Below are 22,490 nucleotides of genomic sequence, written 5' to 3'. Positions count from 1 at the left end.
TCTCCGTTGTCTGAGACAACGGAACAATGCTCTTCTCCAGACTGAGGGACTGACCACCTCAAAACTTTAAGGGTGATGGACTGATTACATCGTCTTCAAGTATCTTCTGCTTCTATCAACTTTTCTGTACTCGACTGAAGAAGCCTACTGTGTAGGCGAAACGTTTCGGAATAAAGATACCTAACTGTTGCATATGTGTCTTACCTAACAATCTGTCGGTATTTTATACCATTTTAATGTTCATCCCTAGTTTTGAAGGTTCTCATTATCCACCCTGTCATTTTTCTAGCAGATGCGATTGATACAATGTTATGGTCCTTGAAGGTGAGATCCTCCGACATGATCACTCCCAGGTCTTTGACGTTGGTGTTTCGCTCTATTTTGTGGCCAGAATTTGTTTTGTACTCTGATGAAGATTTAATTTCCTCGTGTTTACCATATCTGAGCAATTGAAATTTCTCATCGTTGAACTTCATATTGTTTTCTGCAGCCCACTGAAAGATTTGGTTGATGTCCGCCTGGAGCCTGGCAGTGTCTGCAATGGAAGACACTGTCATGCAGATTCGGGTGTCATCTGCAAAGGAAGACACGGTGCTGTGGCTGACATCCTTGTCTATGTCAGATATGAGGATGAGGAACAAGATGGGAGCGAGTACTGTGTCTTGTGGAACAGAGCTTTTTACCGTAGCTGCCTAGGACTTTACTCTGTTGACTACTACTCTCTGTGTTCTGTTAGTGAGGAAATTATAGATCCATCGACCAACTTTTCCTGTTATTCCTTTAGCACGCATTTTGTGCGCTATTACGCCATGGTCACACTTGTCGAAGGCTTTTGCAAAGTCTGTATATATTACATCTGCATTCTTTTTGTCTTCTAGTGCATCTAGGACCTTGTCGTGGTGATCCAATAGTTGAGACAGACAGGAGCGACCTGTTCTAAACCCATGTTGCCCTGGGTTGTGTAATTGATGGGTTTCTAGATGGGTGGTGATCTTGCTTCTTAGGACCCTTTCAAAGATTTTTATGATATGGGATGTTAGTGCTATCGGTCTGTGGTTCTTTGCTATTGCTTTACTGCCCCCTTTGTGGAGTGGGGCTATGTCTGTTGTTTTTAGTAACTGTGGGACGACCCCCGTGTCCATGCTCCCTGGGGCTTCTTGCAGTTCTTGATGAACGCGGAGTTCCATGAGTCTGGCCCTGGGGCAGAGTGCATGGGCATGTCATTTATCGCCTGTTCGAAGTCATTTGGCGTCAGGATAACATCAGATAGGCTTGTGTTAACCAAATTCTGTGGCTCTCTCATAAAAGCTCATCTCATAGAAGCTAAAACATTGTGTAGTTTTAAAAATAGGTTAGTGGGTGTGGGTGGGTGTGAGTTGGACATGACTAGCTTGTGCTAGTAGGTATGATGCCGTGCTTCTTCCTTAAGTGGGTGTGACCTGGACCTGACTAGGTTGGGTCAGTGGCATATGCCAGTAGATGACTTGGACCTGCTTCACATTGGCCAGTAGTTAGGTAAGACACATATGCAACAGTTAGACAACTTTATTCCGAAACGTTTCGCCTACACAGTAGGCTTCTTCAGTCGAATACAGAAAGTAGGCAGGAACAGTAGAGATGTGAAGACGATGTAATCAGTCCATCACCCTTAAAGTCGTAGAATTTGAGGTTGTCAGTCCCTCGGCCTGGAGAAGTTCAGTTCCATAGTCAGGAACTGAACTTCTCCAGGCCGAGGGACTGACAACCTCAAATTCTACGACTTTAAGGGTGATGGACTGATTACATCGTCTTCACATCTCTACTGTTCCTGCCTACTTTCTGTATTCGACTGAAGAAGCCTACTGTGTAGGCGAAACGTTTCGGAATAAAGTTGTCTAACTGTTGCATATGTGTCTTACCTAACAACCTGTCGGTATTGTATACCATTTTGATGTTCATTGGCCAGTAGGCTTGCTACAGCGTTCTTTCTTATGATCTTAACCAGTAGTCCATTATCCATCATAATGAAATATGTCAAGTTAAACATATATACGGAGAAAGTAATATAGTAAGTAGCAAGTAGTTATAATAATAATAATAACTATTAATTTTTAAAGAGGTGGACCGGTAAGCCAGTGGAAGGCCTTAGTCAGATGGCCAAAAGCTCCAGCGGCGGGTCATCGTATGACAAAGACCCGCGTCAGGAAACTCTTGTCTGTTTCCTGACAAACCTTACCTATCCTAACTTTACAGTCAGTAAATTGCAAGATGTTGCTGCTAGACTAAGACTAGGTTATAAATATCCCTGACAGTTCGGTTTGTATGACGATGTCAATGACATAAAATACAAAGTGTGTGGACAGAAACAGGGTCATGCACTGGAGCATTATGAAGAATTGAGACACTTATGCAACACATGGGAATCTTTATTGAAGAAACGTTTCGCCACACCGTGGCTTCATCAGTCCAATACAAAGTAGAAATGGCTAAGGAGAGTAGAAGTTTGAGGTAATCAGTCCTTCAACCTGGAATCGATGTGTTCAGTCCATCACTCTTGTAGGAAGTGCAGCACAGGGCCAGAGAGGTGGCTTATATACTGCGGTGGCAGTGTTTGTGTATACCTGAATAAACTTACTTACTTACTAACGGTTCTAAGACCGTCGCAACCCTTCACTCCAACGACAACAACAATAACAGTTCCCAGCTTCCCTGATTATAAAAATAGTCTCCAATGCCTGTGTCTGAGGTCCACGTGCAGGCTGAAGCCTGATATACCAGCCACTGTAGAACAAGGCTATGACGGCAGCCTGTATACGATTTTTTTAATTGTAGTCCTTTTGTATAGTCCCCGCCTTCACTCATTTGCAAAAATTACAAAATAACGAGGTGGATAAGGTAGTGATGGAGGTGAGAGTGTGTATGGTGGCACTGGTGGCACTGGTGCAGGTGGCCTCCTGTGGCAGGAACATCGAGGAAGAGGATTATGGCGTCAAATTTGCTACCGACTGTGAAGGTGGGTGTGCCCAAGGACTGGGCTCTAGTTCCTTCACGGGAAGCTTCTTGATGCCGTTAAGGGGCTCTTGATCCAAGGAATTGGACCTGCTCTTTCCTTCCTTGGATCGAGCCTGAATGCCTCCAATTCCCCCAGGCACTGTAGGTAAGTTTATTCAGATACAGGTACACGTAAATTAACATAAGGAAGGAGCACTGCAGCAGGCCTACTGGCCCATGCTAGGCAGGTCCAAGCCACCAACCAGCCTAAGCTACGAAGTTAAATAAATTATCATACATAGCAGCATATGTGTAGATTATCTAGGATAACCCAAGAAAGTCAGACAGGGTGACTTATTTCCATTGAGGTCCTTGCGATAAGTATTAATTGTATTTAAAGGTTAAAAAAGATAAGTCTCTTAATGATGTGAACAGTAGGGGTAAGGTAAAAATCAGATACTTACATTGACATTAAATATAGTATCAGATCATTATACATGTATGTTAAATATAGAAGAAATCACTCTCCTCTGTTTCTGTAGCCATATTCATTAGGTACATTTTGGCTGTCTTGAACTGGCTCATACTGAGAGGCTTCAACATGTACAGGTAGTCTATTCCATTCCTTTATTGTTGTACAATAAAATGTCCTTGAAGCCTGACTACTGACTGTGGGTACTACAAAGTTGTTCTCACTTAACCTAGTACTATAATTGCTTTGGTTCCCGGCAGTAAGATACTGGGGATACTGGTTGTGAGCAATTTTATAAATGTAATATAATTTCAGTTATTTTACTGTCTTCAACATTCACCATATCCAGTTGTAATTCATTCTGTCCTCAATGTTGTCTTGGATCCAGGTCCAGAATGAATCTTACCATTTTGTTCTGGGTGATTTGTAGCTTATCTTTCAGTTTATTTGCTAAGGTAGAGTACCATGAACAGGAAGAGTAGTCTATAATACATTGTATGAGAGCTAGACAAAGGGTCCTTCGAGCTTCAGTAGGTAGACACTGTTCCCTATTAGTTCTCCTGACAGGCTTGGATCAAAGGGGATTCCCAGATATTTCACTGAATTAGTACTCCAGGTATACTCCAGGATTCATTTGTTTTTAATTTGAGCAATTTCATTTGCTTAATTAAAAAATTGGATTGGGCCTTATATAGTTTATGGTCTAGCACTGTAAGAATTTTGTTTAGCTGTCAATGGAAATAAGTCACTTTGACTTTTTTGGGGGTTATCCTAGGCAATTTACACATATGTTACTATGTATGATAATTTTATTTATGTGGACCTGTACCTAAATAAACTTAACAAAGTCCTGTCCAACTATGTGTGTGTGTATGTATGTGTGTGTGTGTGTGTGTGTGAGAAGGAAAGACATCTTTTACAAGAGTGTATGTTTTGTACTGGATGTTTTTAAGATTTTAAAAAGCATAGTCTTCTTCACAGCATTAAGCTTTCCTGCTAGCTCCACAAAGTGCAACAGGGTAAAACATATCTGAGGTGCATCACATAAGACTTGAGCATCCAATTTAACCATTAACTACTGACAATTCTGCATCCACATTAACACAGGAACCTTAACCAAGTAGACTCATATCAACCCCCTCCACACTCTTCCATTTCAAGAAAAACTATATTATTATTATTACAGTATTATTGTTATTATTTCATAGGGAAATGCTAAACTCACAGGGGATATAGTACCTGGGGAATGAGAGACAAGTTTGGTCTAAGAAACGGAAGGACAAGTCCAATTCCCTGTATCAAGACCCCCTCACCAGCATCCAGGAAACCCTCCTTGAGGATTATTATTATTATAATCAAAAAAGAAGCGCTAAGCCACAAGGACTATACAGCGCCCTCCTTGAGGAGCCAAAGTGCTACTGTAGCAATATTTCCGTAATGCACCCTACTTTTCCCATATTTTCTTCATGTCAGGTAACAGTTTTATGGTACAATCAATTTATAGGAAACTTCATGCTGTGATAGGGTTTACTGTATTGTACTTATGTTTAAAAAAATTGGTGAACTGTACATACAAATCATACATTACATATAATTATTTTTGCAGTGTGTAAACTGGTGGCTAAGGAGGTTGGTGAGAGACTGGAAGCTAAAGACTCATCTGGGGTTATAGAAACAGGATATAATATAGACGCCAAGAAAAAGAAAACAAAATATAACAAATCGTAAGTACAGTAGTGTCAATAATGACTTTTTCCTTGTAATAGGTATCACTGATGTAATATAAAGTATCTATTTTATGGTTCATATTTGTTAAAATTTACCCTTAATTTTTTCCAGGTTCTTTTTTGTTTTACTGTTTACATAATTTAATTGTTTATGCCCATTATCGTATTGTATTTAATGAAGCTTGTATTGCAGTGATCAAAGTCATATCTCCTCTGGGCACCATTATTACAATGGTGCTAATTTCATATTTTTCAATTTTATTCCCGATTAATAAAAAACATTCGGAGAGATTTCAGAATTATACAATAAAAGTATTTTACAGTAGCCTTCACATGAAGCATGTATATTGTGTATTTAATAAGTTCCATTCAGTCTCTTTGTAGCTGTCATGTTTAATTTTTCACTCCATAATCATTATGCTATATGAAGCAAACTACGATACTTTATCACATTTTATATTCATTACCTAATGAAATATCTGTCAAGTTATCTTTGGCAAATAACTAATATAATATTCAGTTTTTGTTGATAAAGTATTGTTTTATATAGAATACAACCTTGCCTTTACTGTGACCTATTCAAATATAAACATTGTCCCTTGTCAGCTTCCCATATACATTTTGCATATTTTGTTTTATGTAAAGCATACTATCATTCATTCATGGAGGGGGCTAGCACTAAATTTGTAAGGAGTCATACGGCACCTGGGGGATTCAAGCAACAAATGTACCAATAATACACTTATAGGAACTACTGTATGTGACAGCCATAGTGAAGATCTCCTCTGTTGAATGTCATTGATCAGCAGTGATGATTGAAGCAATCAGGTTTGAACCAAGGAAATGTAGGTCAGGTCGAATTCCTTGATCGAGGAATATTCCTTGACAGGGTAGCAAAGTACAGTAATCTGCTGATTTAGTGAACCTTGGTTTAATGGACTTTGGAAATACACAAAATCCACTGGGTCAACTAATTCGAAAACAACAAAGTCCATTGTTTTCTGGACTTCTTTAACCAGTGGACTTTGTTGGTTATAAAAATTTTCATTATTGTTCAAGTCATGATAATAAAACTTATCTATCCACCACAGTTGTCATTACCAGCCACCAACTCCTCCCTATAAGTTTGCTAAATCAAGGGTTTATTGCAGAGCATTTTTTCTCAGCTTAGCAAAAAATAGAAATGGTAATTGTTTATTTACTTTGCATGTCAGATTATATAAGTTTTATTTGTCAAGACCACATTTTTTTTTATTACAGGATACTGTTATGTTATTTCTAGTTGGATAATATAAAATAACGTGTTTAGTGCAAAATACTCAGCACAGTGTACAGTGGATTATTATTATAATCAAGGGGGAAGCACTAAACCCGTAGGATTATACAGCGCCTATGGGGGGATGGAAGGCATTCAGGCTTAATTCAGGGAACTGGAGCACAGATCCAATTCCCTAGATCAAGAGCCCCTCACCAGCGTCAAGGAGCCTTCCTTGAGGGGGTGTACAGTGGAACCTCGGTACTCAAACAGCTCTGTACTTGAACAATTTGGTACTCGAACGCTTTGTTTGGTTAAAGAAATTGCTCAGTAGTCGACTGTTTGCTTGGTACACAACAAAATGAACATGACCTGCCAGAACATGTGCGTCAATCTCCCTGCAGCTGTCGCTCAGTCCAAAACTCTGCTGAACTTCACTGTAAACTATTTTGTATTTCTTTGCATTTTTTGGTGTTCTTTTATATTTGTATAAATAAGTCACCATGGGGCCTAAAAAGATTAGTGATAACAGCCAACCAAAAATAATATTGCTTAGAGCATGTTTACCCTCATGTAAACACCACCTTCGCCTCTCCATATATATGGCTTTTATTATTAATTTCAGTGTCTTTATTGTGCTTCTAGGTTATCTATCGTGTTTTTGATATCAAGTTGGAATAAATTTGATAGATAAATAACCTCTATTACTAATATTAGCATAATTACACAACATTGTATTTCTTGAACATCAACAAAAATCGAACATTTCCACTACTTTGAGCTCAATTTGAAAGTACTTTTATTCTGTAAACCATTCAAAATCATCTATATTTCTGTAATATATCTTTCATTCTATCAGACGAGACCAATAAAATGAGAATACGATTATAAATACCATACAAAACTACACTGCAAAATCGCTGTAAGTGTATTTTTGAGGGTCTGAAATGGATTAATCTAATTTACATTATTCCTTGTGGGAAAAATTTGTTCAGAACTCAAACAGCCTTCTGGAATGAATTAAGTTCAAGTACCGAGGTTTCGCTGTAAGTATTATAACCTTTGTGCACATGAGAATGAAGTTGAAATAATTCCTCATACATGACTCAGTTGTTTTTTCCTCTCACATCACTTGTGGTAAACTTCAGTATCTTTTGGCACAATATGGTATGCATGTATGGAAATGGAAATACAGCCTCTCCTTACTTAGCGATGTACTCGTTTATTGACTCCTCAGACTTATGACAGGCTCTCTGACCAGTATGCATGCCTAAATAATGTATATTAGAGCTGATTTCTTCTATACTGTTAATTACAATATACAGTACACTACTGTATAAACATTTAAAAATATACCAGAATGTTACAAATGGTGCAAAGGTGACACTAAAACAATATCAAAGATAGTTGACACAAACCCACTGCCATTAGTATGCTCCTCACTTACCAATGTGGTTTTAGCAACGGAACTATGTCGTTAAGTGAGAAGAGGCTGTACTTATAATTTTGAATTATTGTACTTAGCGCACGTGAACTACTGTATCATAAGCTAACACTGGGAATTATATACACAGAGAGCTGAGGCTGGTGGAAACGCTAGAGGAGGTGTGCGAAGGTATGCTCGATTACCGGGTTCACAAGGAGCGGAAAGATTCCACTCGTTGGGCCAAGAAGATGAGTCAAACCTTCCAGACACTTCACAGTCTTGTGTAATTATTGACTAATTTTCATGCTTGTTCATAATATAATGGTGATTAATTGCAATTTTTTATTTATCATCTTGTATTGAATACTATAGCCATAACCTGCCTCACTGGTCATCATCAGTTCTTGCAAGTCAAAGTTTTATGACTTGACATAATGCCATTTTTGACAGTTTATGCATTTTTATTCCTTCAAGGGGAACATTCTGATGCCAGTGAGGAGGCTGTTGATTCAAGGAACTGGACTCTTTTTTTTTTTTTTTTTTTTTTTTTTTTTTTTTTTTTTTTTTTTTTTCCTTCTTGGATCAAAGCTGATATCTCCCTTACCCCAGGTGGTTTGACCCCTTTGGTTTAGCACTTTTCCGATTAAAATAAACGTATCCATTAACAAAGTGCACATTAACAGTAGTTTGTATACAGAACTGCTACTTTTATATTACAGAAACAAGGGTGTGAAAGTTGACCTTGGAATTCCTCAGGAGCTATGGGATGAACCTTCAGCAGAAGTAGCGCATTTGAAGACTCAGGTGAGCATCTGAAGTATTAGCAGTTGGATACTCTCATTTGTTCAAGTGTTAAATAAGAATTTAGCAGTTAGATGAGGTATACTTAAACTAATACAGTTGTACATACAACTATACATTATTTTGTGAATGTCATTTTTTTTTTTTTTTTTTAGACATTTAACAGTTTGTTTTTTCAGTGTGAGGGTTTCATTGAGGATTACGAGGAAGACATTAGTGATTGGTATTTTGGAGATCAAGAGACCAGTCTTCAAGAAGCTGTTTGTTTGAAAATTCTTGAAGAAAGGAATTGTCTCTCTCAGCCCTTTGGGGAAGACATTGACAGCAATTCCAGTGAAGGCCACAAAGAGACAAAAAGAAATGACAAAAGGAAGAAAGGAGACTCTGAGAAAACGAGAAAATCTGAATTATAATGCAATTGTTTGTACTAGCAATCATTTTTTAGGGTTTGGTCATAGGGTTTTCAGCTTAGTGCATGGGGTAATAAGATTTTATAATGCCACACTTACATTAATTTAGTTAGCCATGTAGCTCATGATGTATTTTTCCAGCTTATTGGAAATGGCATAATATTACCAGATACCCATTACTGTGTAATTTCACATTCCATTTTGATTACCTCACTTTGTTTCCATGACATCTTACTTTTAATCATAAGTGTAATATTTTCTGGATCAGTCTCACCAGCTGGTTTTAACCCTTTGACTGTTTCAGGCCCCTCTCTGAAACTGTCATTCTATGTCGCTCAATTTTTGAAAAAAAAAAAAAATTATTTTTTCTTATGAAATGATAGAGAATCTTTTCCCGATGGTAATGACACCAAAAGTTCGAAATTTGGTCGAAAACTCGTGGAATTATGCTCCCGCGAAGTTAGCGGTCTCGGCGACATATGCGTATCGGCGATTTCGCCGACTTTGAGCCCAATTTTCAGCCAATTCCATTGTTCCAGTTGACCAAACTCATAGCTATTTCTTTAGAACTCCATTTTATCTATCAGCTGAGTACAAGAAACCTCCCATTTACTAATTTGGACTACCCAATATGGTGGTCAGAAATTGGCAATTTGGCCAATTTCACGCAAAATAAAAAAGATGCCAATTTGAAAATAGGGTCCAGAATAAACAAGGTAGACATTCGTGGCACTAAAATAACATATGCTCTGTTCATTAGTCACATCTCTAGGCCCCTCTTATATTATTATTGCTTTCTATTTTGATTTTTTATTCATACAAAAAAATACAAAATTTACTGTTATGCAGACGACTGCATTATTGTAAAAATGGTATAAATAATATCAGTGCACTAGTGAAAGAATATTAGACTCCCCAGTTGACGTGTATTTGACGTGTGGTGTGATTTATTTACTCTTGAACATTGGTAAAAATCGAACATTTCTGCTACTTTGAGCTCAGTTTCAAGGTCGTTTTCATCATAAAAGTAATGAAAATCATCTCTATTTCTGTAATATGTTTTCCATTTTATCACCTAAGACCATGAAAACGTGAATACAACGATAAATACTATACGAAAATATACCTCAAAGTCGGCGTTTTATTCCAAAAAAAAACGATCAGTTTTTTTTTTCTCATTACGCAATGTGTGCTGCAGGATTTTTTTTATGTGGTGCACACTGACCACACAGACCCATTCTCTCACATGTGGGCCTACCAGCTTTCTCCCACTTGATTTGAAGCCGCTAGAATTATTGAGTATATATACGTCAGAAACATTGGCTCGTAAGACGTATTTATACGTCGAAAACAGTCAAAGGGTTAAATATACAGTATTACTAGTTCATTTTACTGTACTCTGTTTTTAATGCTCTGATATATAATACACAGATTACTACATTTATTTGTCTCACTCCCTTCTCTAATACTCTCTCTCACCCTCTCTCATAAATGTGACAGTCTGACACAATACTCTTTTTGCATTATTATTAATAACTTAATATTTTTTAGCTGGGTGTCTAGTATACTGTACATTGAATTGCCACCTCCATCCAATTTTTACATGCTAATTTGAATTCATCCTTTAAGTAATTTTAAACTGTTTCTTGGTACAGTATTGATACTGTATTATTATACTAATGGGAAAGTACTAAACCTACAAGTTCATACAGTGCCTGGAAAATGAGGTAATCAGATTTGATCCAAGGAAAGATTAGGAGCCCTTCACCAGCATGAAGGCACCACACCACCTTTCAAGGGTTGATAGTGTATCTGTTTTTTTCTAGTTAACCTAGGCAAGATTCATTGACACATGAACAAGGATAGAAGTATCAGTCAGTTAAGCAGGGTAAACATTTTTATTAATTTGCTTGTGAATGTTTGTGTAAAAATACAACAGTACAATATAGATTTTATTCACATGATTGTGTGTAACTGAAATGAGTTGCAGCTGATAGTGTACTATGTATTTTCTTTCATGTATACTGGGGTGAATCAAGACTATAAAATCTCCCATCCCACTCCTGCTTATCTGCAGTGTACATACAGACCAAAATACTGTTGATAGGTTATATCAACTTGTATTGTAATTGCACTTCATAATTTTTACTGTACATGATATAATCAAATCACAAGAAACAAGTGATATTTTAATATGCAATTTAATCATGTTGAAAAGGCATTAAATTCCAAGCACTTTCATGTTCCCTCAGTCATGCTTTCCAAGTATAGTCCTTGAGAATGCAATTGAGAGATCACAAAAGTTCTTAGAAATTTGTAGTTCTCAAGGTAATTAAATTGCACACTACACAATGTGGTAATTAATTAATTCACCATTACTTAGTTACAGTTTACATAATATAGTGCAGTATATAATAAAATTCATAATACAGTAAGTAACTTAATCATTCCTGGTATGAAATTATTTCCTCTTGATATGTAATATTTATTGAGCTTTGGCAAAGTGTTAATGTTAACAGACTAAGCCTCTCTTAAATTTCCCAGCTTCATTGTCATATAAATATTTTACTAATAATTTTTGACACATAGACATTACGTTTAAACCATATATTTATAAATAGTATAAACTCTAAATTATACTATTATTTTACTTAGGGATCATACAGCACCTGGGGAAATAGGAGAGAATTAGGTTTGATTCAAGGAAATTTAAGAGGGGTCCAGTTCTTTGCATCAAGGGGTCATCACTGATATCGAGATACCGCCCTTTAAGGGCAAAAGTTGTTAACATCAAACCACCTTTAAATGACCCATCACTCTTGCTTTGTACCAAATTTTGAACACCTATGCTTTTTTTTATGCCATTTTATTCCCTTGAGATGCCTTGATACTAGTGAGGGAGCTCTTGATCCATGGAAGTGGACCTATACTCCCTTAAATCAAACCTGATTGCCTCTGATTTCCTGTGTGCTGTACGACCCTAAAAGTTTAGTGCTTCCCTCGGATTATTATTAATTACATATTATTAATTATGTATTATTATTATTATTGATTATATATTATTAATTACGTATTATTATTATCACCCTGCTTCGGTGGGAGACGGCCGACTTGAAAAAAAAAATCATTGTAATAATACTGTAATGCCATTTCATTACTTTTGTGGGTGTGCTTCCATGGGGATTTAAACCCAATTAGTTCACTATTCTTACATGTTAGTGCTTAATACATTTTTAGTAAAGTATCACTCTTTAAGAAACTCCATAAATAGTGTAGTTATAGAAAGCTTAGGAATCAAAATTTTAAAAGTATTTGATTAGTCTGATGTTTTTAACTCTGATCACTCAGATCTTTAAAATAATTAGAATTTTTTATGTAAATAGTAATGTGACTAGATTTTTAATGTTATACATAAATTTTACTAAATATATGAAACTGGATATATTTTAAGTAGTAAAATGAGAAAATTAACATTTCTATACAATAATGCAGTTTGACAACTTACCTATTGTATAAGTTTTAATATGTAAAACTATAATAATAACCTAATAATAAACATGAAAGACCCCTATTATTAACCTCAAATTATTATAATCATAACTAAGAGCTAAACCCATAAGGGTCATACAGTGCTGCATTAAGCTGAAAACAAATATGCTTTTTTTTTCTTTATCCCAAGTGCTGTTTTCTGTCAAGGTGGTGTGACCCAAATAAGAAAATGTATGCACCATCATTCATTCAATCACCCTTTCCAAAAGTGTGATGTCACAATTCCGATTTCCCTTTGACTGCAACATCATCAGCCCTCCTTCAGAGTGCGGGTACTCCTCTTCCCATTTCCTGGACCCTTAAGTCTGGTTAACTGGCATTTCCTAAATACCTTCAGAATAATTACCTTGCTCTCAAACCAACAGCAAGTCCATTAAACTTCTATATAGTATACTCGTACAAGCCTGCCAGATGGCCAGGTTCCTAAAACTCAAAAGCCACTTTTTCTCACCCTTTCCTTCCAACCATTCTGGAATAACCCTTGCCCCTTCTAGCTTCCATTCTATACTTAATTAAACACACTGTACCACACATATGTGTAGTCAAGGAAAAGTATCATTGCATGAACCAAGTTTAAAATAATCTTTAGTTATCTAATTATCGCATATATTAAGACTGGTCAGACAGCCAGAAGAAATTATATTGTCCAAATATTGGTCCAAGTTACTGTAAAAAAAAAAAAAAAATAATCTTTATGGGAATCTGTTGATTTACTGCAAATGTATTATTCACTTTGAAACATACACCATCAGTTCCTTTGTGGAACACCACAAAGTCCTTATGATCCTAATTAAAAGCCTGACATTACAAATTGCTTTTTAATAATGGTTCATTTGCTAAAGCTTCTTTCATAATCTTCAGTACCTTGTCCACATTTTCTGGGATGCAATTATAACCCATGAGGCCAATTCTCCACACTTTGCCCGCAGTAGGTCCCAAACCACCACTTACTTCCACCTGGTACCTGTGTGAATAATGTGGTTCATTTAATGTTACTAAAGACAGTAATTGCTGCAACATTTCAATACAGATCTTGCCACAAGTGCATTCTCAGGTGCATTACAGAAATATATACAGTAAGGAAATACAGTGGACCCCCGCATAACGATGGCATCACATAGCGATTTTTCCGCATACCGATTACTTTTATCGCAAAATTTTTGCCGCGCATACCGATTAAAAACCCGCTTACCGATTTTCGTCCGAGACGCGTCCAATGTGCCCTCAGCCAGCCTCACATGTGCCGGCCGTCCCATTGTTTACCAGCCAGCCTCCGCGGTAACATCCAAGCATACACTCGGAATATTTCGTATTATTACAGTGTTTTCGGTGCTGTTTCTGGAAAATAAGTGACCATGGGCCCCAAGAAAGCTTCTAGTGCCAACCCTGTGGTAAAAAGGGTGAGAATTAGTATGGAAATTAAGAAAGATTTTGAAGGATTTGGGGCTAACCCTGAGAAGCCTATGCCAGTTGTGGAATCCATTGTGCTTACTTCAAAGATTAAGGAAATGTGTGCACAGTGGGTTGAACTGCAAACCTTTATAGATGAAAATCACCCTGACACAGCTGTTGCAAGCCGTGCTGGTGACTATTTCAATGACAATGTTGTGGCCCATTTTAGACAAATCGTAAAGGAACGGGAGGTACAGAGCTCTATGGACAGATTTGTTGTGCGACAGAGGTCCAGTGACTCTCAAGCTGGTCCTAGTGGCATTAAAAGAAGAAGGGAAGTAACCCCGGAAAAGGACTTGCTACCTCAAGTCGTAATGGAAGGGGATTCCCCTTCTAAACAGTAAGAAGATAATGCTCTCCCCTCCTCCCATCCCATCAATCATCACCAGATCTTCAATAAAAGTAAGTGTCGTGTAATTGTGCATGCCTTTTTCAGTTTGTGTGTATTAAAATTAACATTTCATGTGGTAAAAAAAAAATTTTTTCATACTTTTGGGCGTCTTGCACGGATTAATTTTATTTCCATTATTTCTTATGGGGAAAATTCATTCGCATAACGATTATTTCGCATAACAATTATCCCTCTTGCACGGATTAAAATCGTTAACCGGGGGTCCACTGTACAGTAATCATTAATTACAAATATATTAAAGTTTAAAAATCATTCTATGCAGTTTATGCAGGTTGACATGCAATGATAAATGAGATATTAAAAAGTGCTAACATATACTGACCAACAGTAAAGTTAGACAGTTTTAATTAGAATAAAATCTAAACAATATTTTGTTATTCAAATATACATAAGCAAATTATAAGTAAAATGTTAGTTTCATAAAGTTTTAAGGGTCATATCTACAATGCCACATTACTTCACCAGTGACTTCAAAATAAAGTTTGAAGTTACTGTATTTTCTTATTTTTGCAAGATCGAATTTTTTGGAGAGAAATAAGAAATATATTTATAGATGGGGTTGTAAGAGAAGTAAATGCAAGGGTCTTGGCAAGAGGCATGGAGTTAAAAGATAAAGAATCACACATAAAGTGGGAGTTGTCACAGTTGCTCTTTGCTGATGACACTGTGCTCTTGGGAGATTCTGAAGAGAAGTTGCAGAGGTTGGTGGATGAATTTGGTAGGGTATGTAAAAGAAGAAAATTAAAAGTAAATATAGGAAAGAGTAAGGTTATGAGGATAACAAAAAGATTAGGTGATGAAAGATTGGTTATCAGATTGGAGGGAGAGAGTATAGAGGAGGTGAACGTATTCAGATATTTGGGAGTGGACGTGTCAGCGGATGGGTCTATGAAAGATGAGGTGAATCATAGAATTGATGAAGGGAAAAGGGTGAGCGGTGCACTTAGGAGTCTGTGGAGACAAAGAACTTTGTCCTTGGAGGCAAAGAGGGGAATGTATGAGAGTATAGTTTTACCAAGGCTCTTATATGGGTGTGAAGCATGGGTGATGAATGTTGCAGTGAGGAGAAGGCTGCAGGCAGTGGAGATGTCATGTCTGAGGGCAATGTGTGGTGTGAATATAATGCAGAGAATTTGTAGTTTGGAAGTTAGGAGGAGGTGTGGGATTACCAAAACTGTTGTCCAGAGGGCTGAGGAAGGGTTGTTGAAGTGGTTCGGACATGTAGAGAGAATGGAGCGAAACAATGACTTCAAGAGTGTATCAGTCTGTAGTGGAAGGAAGGCGGGGTAAGGGTCAGCCTAGGAAAGGTTGGAGGGAGGGGGTAAAGGAGGTTTTGTGTGTGAGGGGCTTGGACTTCCAGCAGGCATGCGTGAGCGTGTTTGATAGGAGTGAATGGAGACAAATGGTTTTTAATACTTGACGTGCTGTTGGAGTGTGAGCAAAGTAACATTTATGAAGGGATTCAGGGAAACCGGCAGGCCGGACTTGAGTCCTGGAGATGGGAAGTACAGTGCCTGCACTCTGAAGGAGGGGTGTTAATGTTGCAGTTTAAAAACTGTAGTGTAAAGCACCCTTCTGGCAAGACAGTGATGGAGTGAATGATGGTGAAACTTTTTCTTTTTCGGGCCACCCTGCCTTGGTGGGAATCGGCCAGTGCGTTAATAATAAAAATAAAAAATAAGGATAGATTTACAACATTCCCATCAACTTCCAATTTACCCAGTTCTTTAGAGTTGCCTAGGGAAAAATACTTAAGCAGAAGAAAATACTTGACTGATTACTAATGCTTTAAGACATATACATTACTTTTTAACAAGTCACTAGAAACTAGCACTTTCCCGACACTACTCAAGACAGCAAGGGTTACACCAATACATAAAGGTGGTGACCCTACAGATGTTAACAACTATAGGCAAATATCAAACTTACCATTGCTATCCAAAATCTTCGAGAAACTTGTGCACAGGAGACTATATTCATTTATAACGTCACAAAACATACTCAACCCCTGCCAATTTGGATTCAGGAAAAATAAAAGCACTAATGATGCAATTATAAAAATGCTAGACCTGCTTTACACAGCATTGGAAAATAAGGAATATCCACTAGGAATTTTTATTGACCTAAGAAAAGCGTTTGACACAGCAGACCACGGCATCCTACTCCACAAACTTGACCACTATGGTATAAGAGGCCATGCACTTGCATATTTTAAATCCTACCTTTCTAATAGGTATCAGTATGTCACCATTAAAGACACAGCCTCATCAATACGGCCACTTGATACTGGAGTTCCGCAGGGAAGTGTCCTTGGACCCCTGCTCTTCCTCATTTACATCAATGATCTTCCAAACATATCCCAACACCTGAAACCCATTCTCTTTGCTGACGACACGACTTATGTCATCTCCCACCCTAATCTTGCCACCCTCAACACCATTGTTAACAAGGAGCTGATCAAAATATCGACTTGGATGACAGCCAATAAACTTACACTTAACACTGGCAAACCCTACTATACATATTATGTTTGGTAGCAGAGCAGGTGTTGCGCAACTTAGCATTAAGATCGACAACACTCTAATTGCCAGACATAATGAGGGCAAATTCCTTGGCCTATACCTCGACAACAACCTAAATTTCAGCACCCATATCCAACACATAACAAAAAAAGTATCCAAAATGGTGGGGATCCTCTGCAAGATACGATACTACGTACCGCAAACTGCCCTTCTCACACTATACCATTCACTTATATATCCATACCTCACCTATGCTATCTGTGCTTGGGGTTCAACTGCAGCAACACACCTAAAGCCAATAATAACCCAACAAAAAGCCACAGTAAGAATAATAACTAAATCCCATCCCTGGCAACACCCCCCCCCCCCCACTCTTCATAGATCTAAACTTACTCCCTGTTCAGAACATCCACACTTACTACTGTGCAATCTATATCTACAGGACCTTCAATTCCAATATTAACCTTGACCTAAAATGCTTTCTTGATAGTTGTGACAGGATCCACAGGCATAACACCAGACACAAACATCTCTATGATATTCCCTGTGTTCGACTAAACCTTTACAAAAATTCTATGTATTTCAAAGGAACTAAAATCTGGAACACCCTACCTGAAAACTCTAGAACTGCAGACACATTCATCACTTTCAAAACTACAGTTAGAAAACATCTTATCTCCCTGATCCACCCCGACAACTAACTACATGATAACCACCTGGTGGTTCAAAATTACACTCACTCACCCACTGACTATAAACCCAGAAATACTAATCTTAATCTAAAAATAATAAATCCTAACTAGTCGTAAGTTTACCTATGATACTCCAATATAGACACCTTGTATTGTGCCAAAACAAAAGCATTCACATTGCTAAACTCACAAATTATGATGTAGTCACTTAGCCTTAATACTATAATCTGTAAGGATTTAATGTTAAGAATTAATCTAAGTCTGTTCGAAATGCCTAGCCATGCTAGATGTCCTAGTGGCCCCCTCTGTAATTAGTATTTTATAACATGTAAACCACAAAATTCCCAAAACCTGTAAACCCCACATTGTAACCATTATAGAGAATAAACCTGAATTGAATTGAATTGAATTGAATTGACCAACGGCATTAATCCGTTCCAGAGAGCTAGCTGTTAGTCGAACTTGCCATCAGTCGAATTAATTTTCCCTATAAGAAATAATGGAAATAGAATTAATCCATTCCAGACACCCAAAAGTATTAAACAAAATAATTTTTAAATGAAATATACATTTCCCTACACAAAAACAAATGGGACATGCAAAATAAACAATTAAATGCCACTTACCTTTATTGTGGAGTTGTTGATGAGTGATGAGACGGTAGGAGGGCAGATGACGCAGATGATGCAGACTTCAAGTACTGTACTAAGTCCTTTGGTGGGGTTACCTCCCTTCTTGGTGTTTTAATGCCACTAGGACCAGCTTGAGAGTCACTGGACCCCTGTCGCACCAAAAATCTGTCCAGAGAGCTCTGTTTCTCATGTGCCCTTAGGATTTCCCTAAAATGGGACACAAGAGTGTCATTGTACATGTTGCCAATATGACTTGCAACAGTTATGACAGGATAAAATTCATCGATACATGCTTGCACCTTTGTAAACAGTGTACACATTTCCCTAATCCTTGACGAAGTCATCTTCCTCTGTCTCTCTTCCTCCTGCTCTGAAGAACATTCCTGAGATGTGATCTGTTGCTGTTGCACCTGAGGCTCTTGCAGGTCCAATATAGTACCGATGGTTGAATGGGATTTGTTGTATAGCCTTTCCAACTCGGACATACGCACTCCACTTTTGTATTTTTCAACGATTTCTTTCTTCATTTCCATCGTAATTATCACCCTTTTTACCACAGGCTTGGCACTAGAAGCTTTCTTGGGGCCCATGGTGGCTTATTTAGCAGTTACAAGCACTGAAAACACTGGAATAAACAAAATATATCGCAGGTACACGTGGAATCGACCACAACGGCTTGAAAACAATGGCACACTGAGTCTTGGAGTGGCTGGGCCCACTCAGGCCGAACGCCATTAGACGAGTTTTTTGCCGTTGGTAAAGCCATTTTTTTACGCCAAAGAGCGCTGTTAGACGAATTTGTCGTTACTTGATGTCACCGTTGGGCAGGGGTCCACTGTACCATCATTCATCAAAGAAATATCTACAAACTGAAGTCACACTGACTTAATAAATCAAATCTATTACTACTGGGATCAAATGTTTTTATACCTCCAATGCCTCATTCGTTTCACAAACCTCCATTGAAGGGAATGACCATGAAAGTATAGGTTGAAGGCAACTTTGTTTGAATGTACTTTTCATGCTAGTTCCATTTCTTCTATGCATCATACATTCCTACTTCGAAGAATAAATTGGTAAAATGAAAAGAAACATTTAATTTAATAAGTGAAAAACAGAAGGGAAGGCTGATAATACTATACATAATGCCTTTAAATTACAAGTATGATAACCAAAATATGCAAGTATGAAGAAGGGAAGGCTGATAATACTATACATAATGCCTTTAAATTACAAGTATGATAACCAAAATATGCAAGTATGAAAAACAGGATTTCATACTAACTTGGACATAAAGTATTTGGTCACCTTCATCCAGTCAACACCCTCTGGGATGCAAATAGTGGTAACAGTTGGTGTTCGTTTGGCAGGATCAGCGATAAACAACCTCAAGCCAAGAGCTTCTAAACCACTGTACAGTCTTTGGGCACAAGAGGAGTGGCGGGACCAGAGGGCATGGAGGCCTTCCTCACTCACCATGGACAAAGCTTCTCGCAATGCATATACAGAGCTAACAGGTCCTGTATGGTGATATCTGTGGAAAAAATAAACATTGGCAACCAACCTATCATAGAATTTTGGAAAGTTTGTATCACAGGAAACTATTACCTACATATACAGTGGACCCCCACTTAATGATCACCTCCCAATGCAACCAATTATGTAAGTGTATTTATGTAAGTGCATTTGTACGTGTATGTTTGGGGGTCTGAAATGGACTAATCTACTTCACAATATTCCTTATGGGAACAAATTCAGTCAGTACTGGCACCTGAACATACTTCTGAAATGAAAAAATATCGTTAACCGGGGGCCCACTGTATTATTATTTTCAAAACAAGCACTAAACTCATATGGGTGATACAGCACCACATACAATAGATAAATATCCAGAGAAGCATTGCAATCACTTCATACACTATATACACTACAGTACGTATAAAAGTATGTACATTACACTCATTCAAACTCCATATTTGCCACCCTTCAAAACAGCCTTCCTCTCTCTCTCTGCCCTGAAACTCACTCATATACACTTTCTTACCTTCCCATTATGGAGTTCACTCCCTAATATTATGAGTCAGGTCGTCATGTCCAAATCTTCATTTTATCTGGTTACCTACCAGTAATGCACATTGTCTACTACTACTGTTCTAACTCTTATATTTTTCATGTCCATGTTACACTAACTGTTTTCCATTCACATATTATAGATAGATTGATCATTCCATTCGGCCCTCTAGTTGATTTCCGTCCTATCTTATTATAGCCAATGTACTTTGAAAGTCGTTTTCTTTTTGTGCCTTATCTGCACTGGATTTTCTTGGAAAAATTCTTTCTTTATCAATAACACATCCCATATACTGTATTTATTTGAACTCAACAGTAGATTTCTGTACTTCACCACTGAACACCTCTATTCACATTGATTTCACACACCAACCAAATACTCTGAAATTATTTACTGTTACTATCAGATCTATTACTTGTCCCAGGTAGATAAAGCCTTCAAAACAATATGTATATTATTAGCTTACAAAGCATACTGTTTTATCACATCCATGCTGTATGTAATTCAAGGACACTTTTGTATCGTAATTTATATAGAAGAGAACAGATGTGAGTGAGAGCTCATCAATATAAATATCAACACTAGACAGGATCTTATAAGCTAAATACTGGTGAGAAAAAAAAAATAGAATTTTCATTAGGTACTGTACAAAGTAGGCACATCATATCTTAATCAATTCTACTAAACTTACTTGCGAGGCAATCCATCACACCCCCAGTAGTTTGCCAGCCACGTTATGTCCAAGTAGAAACTTCGTATGGGTGTTTTGCGAGTGCGAACTTTCTCCCTGTAAAAGACAAAACATTATGGTCAGTTGTTTCAATTGATAAATCTACATATATTTAGCTCATATTTATCAGATATTAAAAGTAGTGGAACTTTCTATATATAATCTTATTTTCAGATATGATCTGGCACGAACCCTATTATGTCAGTTCCTTAGTAATCTTTATGCTGGGTTATTTTAGAACGATGATCACTGCAGGAAAGGGAGTGCTTTTATTTGTTATTTTTCAGTAAAGTTCCATTTTATAAAGTAAACATCTTGCGGTACTTGATGCACCTGAATGAAATCTAATACTGAGTCAACAAGATTGACTTTTTTCACTGCTGCTCGACTACTTACACTATAAAGAGAATTATTTGACATGTGTTTCAATGCACTGCACTCTCTGAAGCACAGTAACAGGAAACAAAGATACTTTAATGGACAATCAGGTATGCAGAATATTCACATACTATAAACTATTTTTCTACCCACTGTGGGCCCAATAATGATCTAAGTCAAACCAATGCTCAGTTTTCACTTCTACTTTTTGGGCTTGTTGTGAAACAATACACAATATTACTAGAACCAAACATTATTTCTAAGCAAAAAAATTGTTAGCATTACTCACATGGCACGGTCATTGAAAGCAATTGGAGCCACTGATGGTGGTGCAGAAATGACTTTTTGAGAACCTGTATATACAACATCAATTTCCCAAGAATCCATGAAGAATGGTACACCTCCAAGGGATGCCACAGTGTCTACTGCAAGCAAAACTCCATGCCTGAAACCAAATATAATATATTTTTTTTTCAACAAGTTGGCCATCTCCCACCGAGGCAGGGTGACCCAAAAAGAAAGAAAATCCCCAAAAAGAAAGTACTTTCATCATCATTCAACACTTTCACCTCACTCACACATAATCACTGTCTTTGCAGAGGCACCCAGATACAACAGTTTAGAAGCACATATAAAGATATATAACATATCCCTCCAAGCTCCCAATATCCCAAACCCCTCCTGTAAAGTGCAGGCATTATACTTCCCATTTCCAGTACTCAAGTACGGCTATACAAAAAAAAACAGTTTCCCTGAATCCCTTCACTAAATATTTCCCTGCTCACACTCCAACAGATCGTCATGTCCCAAAAACCATTAGTCTCCATTCACTCCTATCTAACATGTTCACACATGCTTGCTGGAAATCCAAGCCCCTCGCCCACAAAATCTCCTTTACCCCCTCCCTCCAACTTTTTTGAGGATGACCCCTACCCCACCTTTCTTTCCCCTACAGATTTATATGCTAAGTCATTTTACTTTGATCCATTCT

The 22,490-nt window shown here is 37.5% G+C and overlaps 2 protein-coding genes across 4 annotated transcripts in view; one reads left to right on the top strand and one right to left on the bottom strand.

Moving 5' to 3' along the window:
* Window positions 1–2,618: 2,618 nt before the first annotated feature.
* On the top strand, window positions 2,619–12,624 carry CNPYb (protein canopy b). The gene is made up of 5 exons (XM_053787569.2): window positions 2,619–2,992; window positions 5,049–5,166; window positions 7,999–8,133; window positions 8,570–8,654; window positions 8,831–12,624. Exons 1-5 carry the CDS (start codon window positions 2,881–2,883, stop codon window positions 9,062–9,064), a joined length of 684 nt encoding a protein of 227 aa, XP_053643544.1. The 5' UTR covers window positions 2,619–2,880; the 3' UTR covers window positions 9,065–12,624.
* The window catches only part of Agxt (Alanine-glyoxylate aminotransferase), a 25,377-nt gene continuing 13,827 nt past the window's right edge, over window positions 10,941–22,490 (bottom strand). For 2 of the 3 annotated variants that reach the window (XM_070092431.1, XM_070092432.1), the window contains exons 6-9: window positions 21,789–21,944; window positions 21,083–21,178; window positions 19,606–19,854; window positions 10,941–13,574 (exon numbers count right to left, since the gene is read on the bottom strand). In XM_070092431.1, the coding sequence (XP_069948532.1) occupies window positions 13,415–13,574; window positions 19,606–19,854; window positions 21,083–21,178; window positions 21,789–21,944 (661 nt within the window). In that variant the 3' untranslated portion in view covers window positions 10,941–13,414. The remainder of the gene's footprint in view (window positions 13,575–19,605; window positions 19,855–21,082; window positions 21,179–21,788; window positions 21,945–22,490) is intronic. The other variant, XM_070092433.1, reaches the window with a different exon arrangement.

The sequence above is a fragment of the Cherax quadricarinatus genome, chromosome 39 (genome assembly GCF_038502225.1).
Source record: "Cherax quadricarinatus isolate ZL_2023a chromosome 39, ASM3850222v1, whole genome shotgun sequence".
Classification (NCBI taxonomy): Eukaryota; Metazoa; Arthropoda; class Malacostraca; order Decapoda; family Parastacidae; genus Cherax; species Cherax quadricarinatus.
The sequence above is the reverse complement of the archived record's forward strand: the minus strand, read 5'-3'. Positions and strand labels throughout refer to the sequence as shown.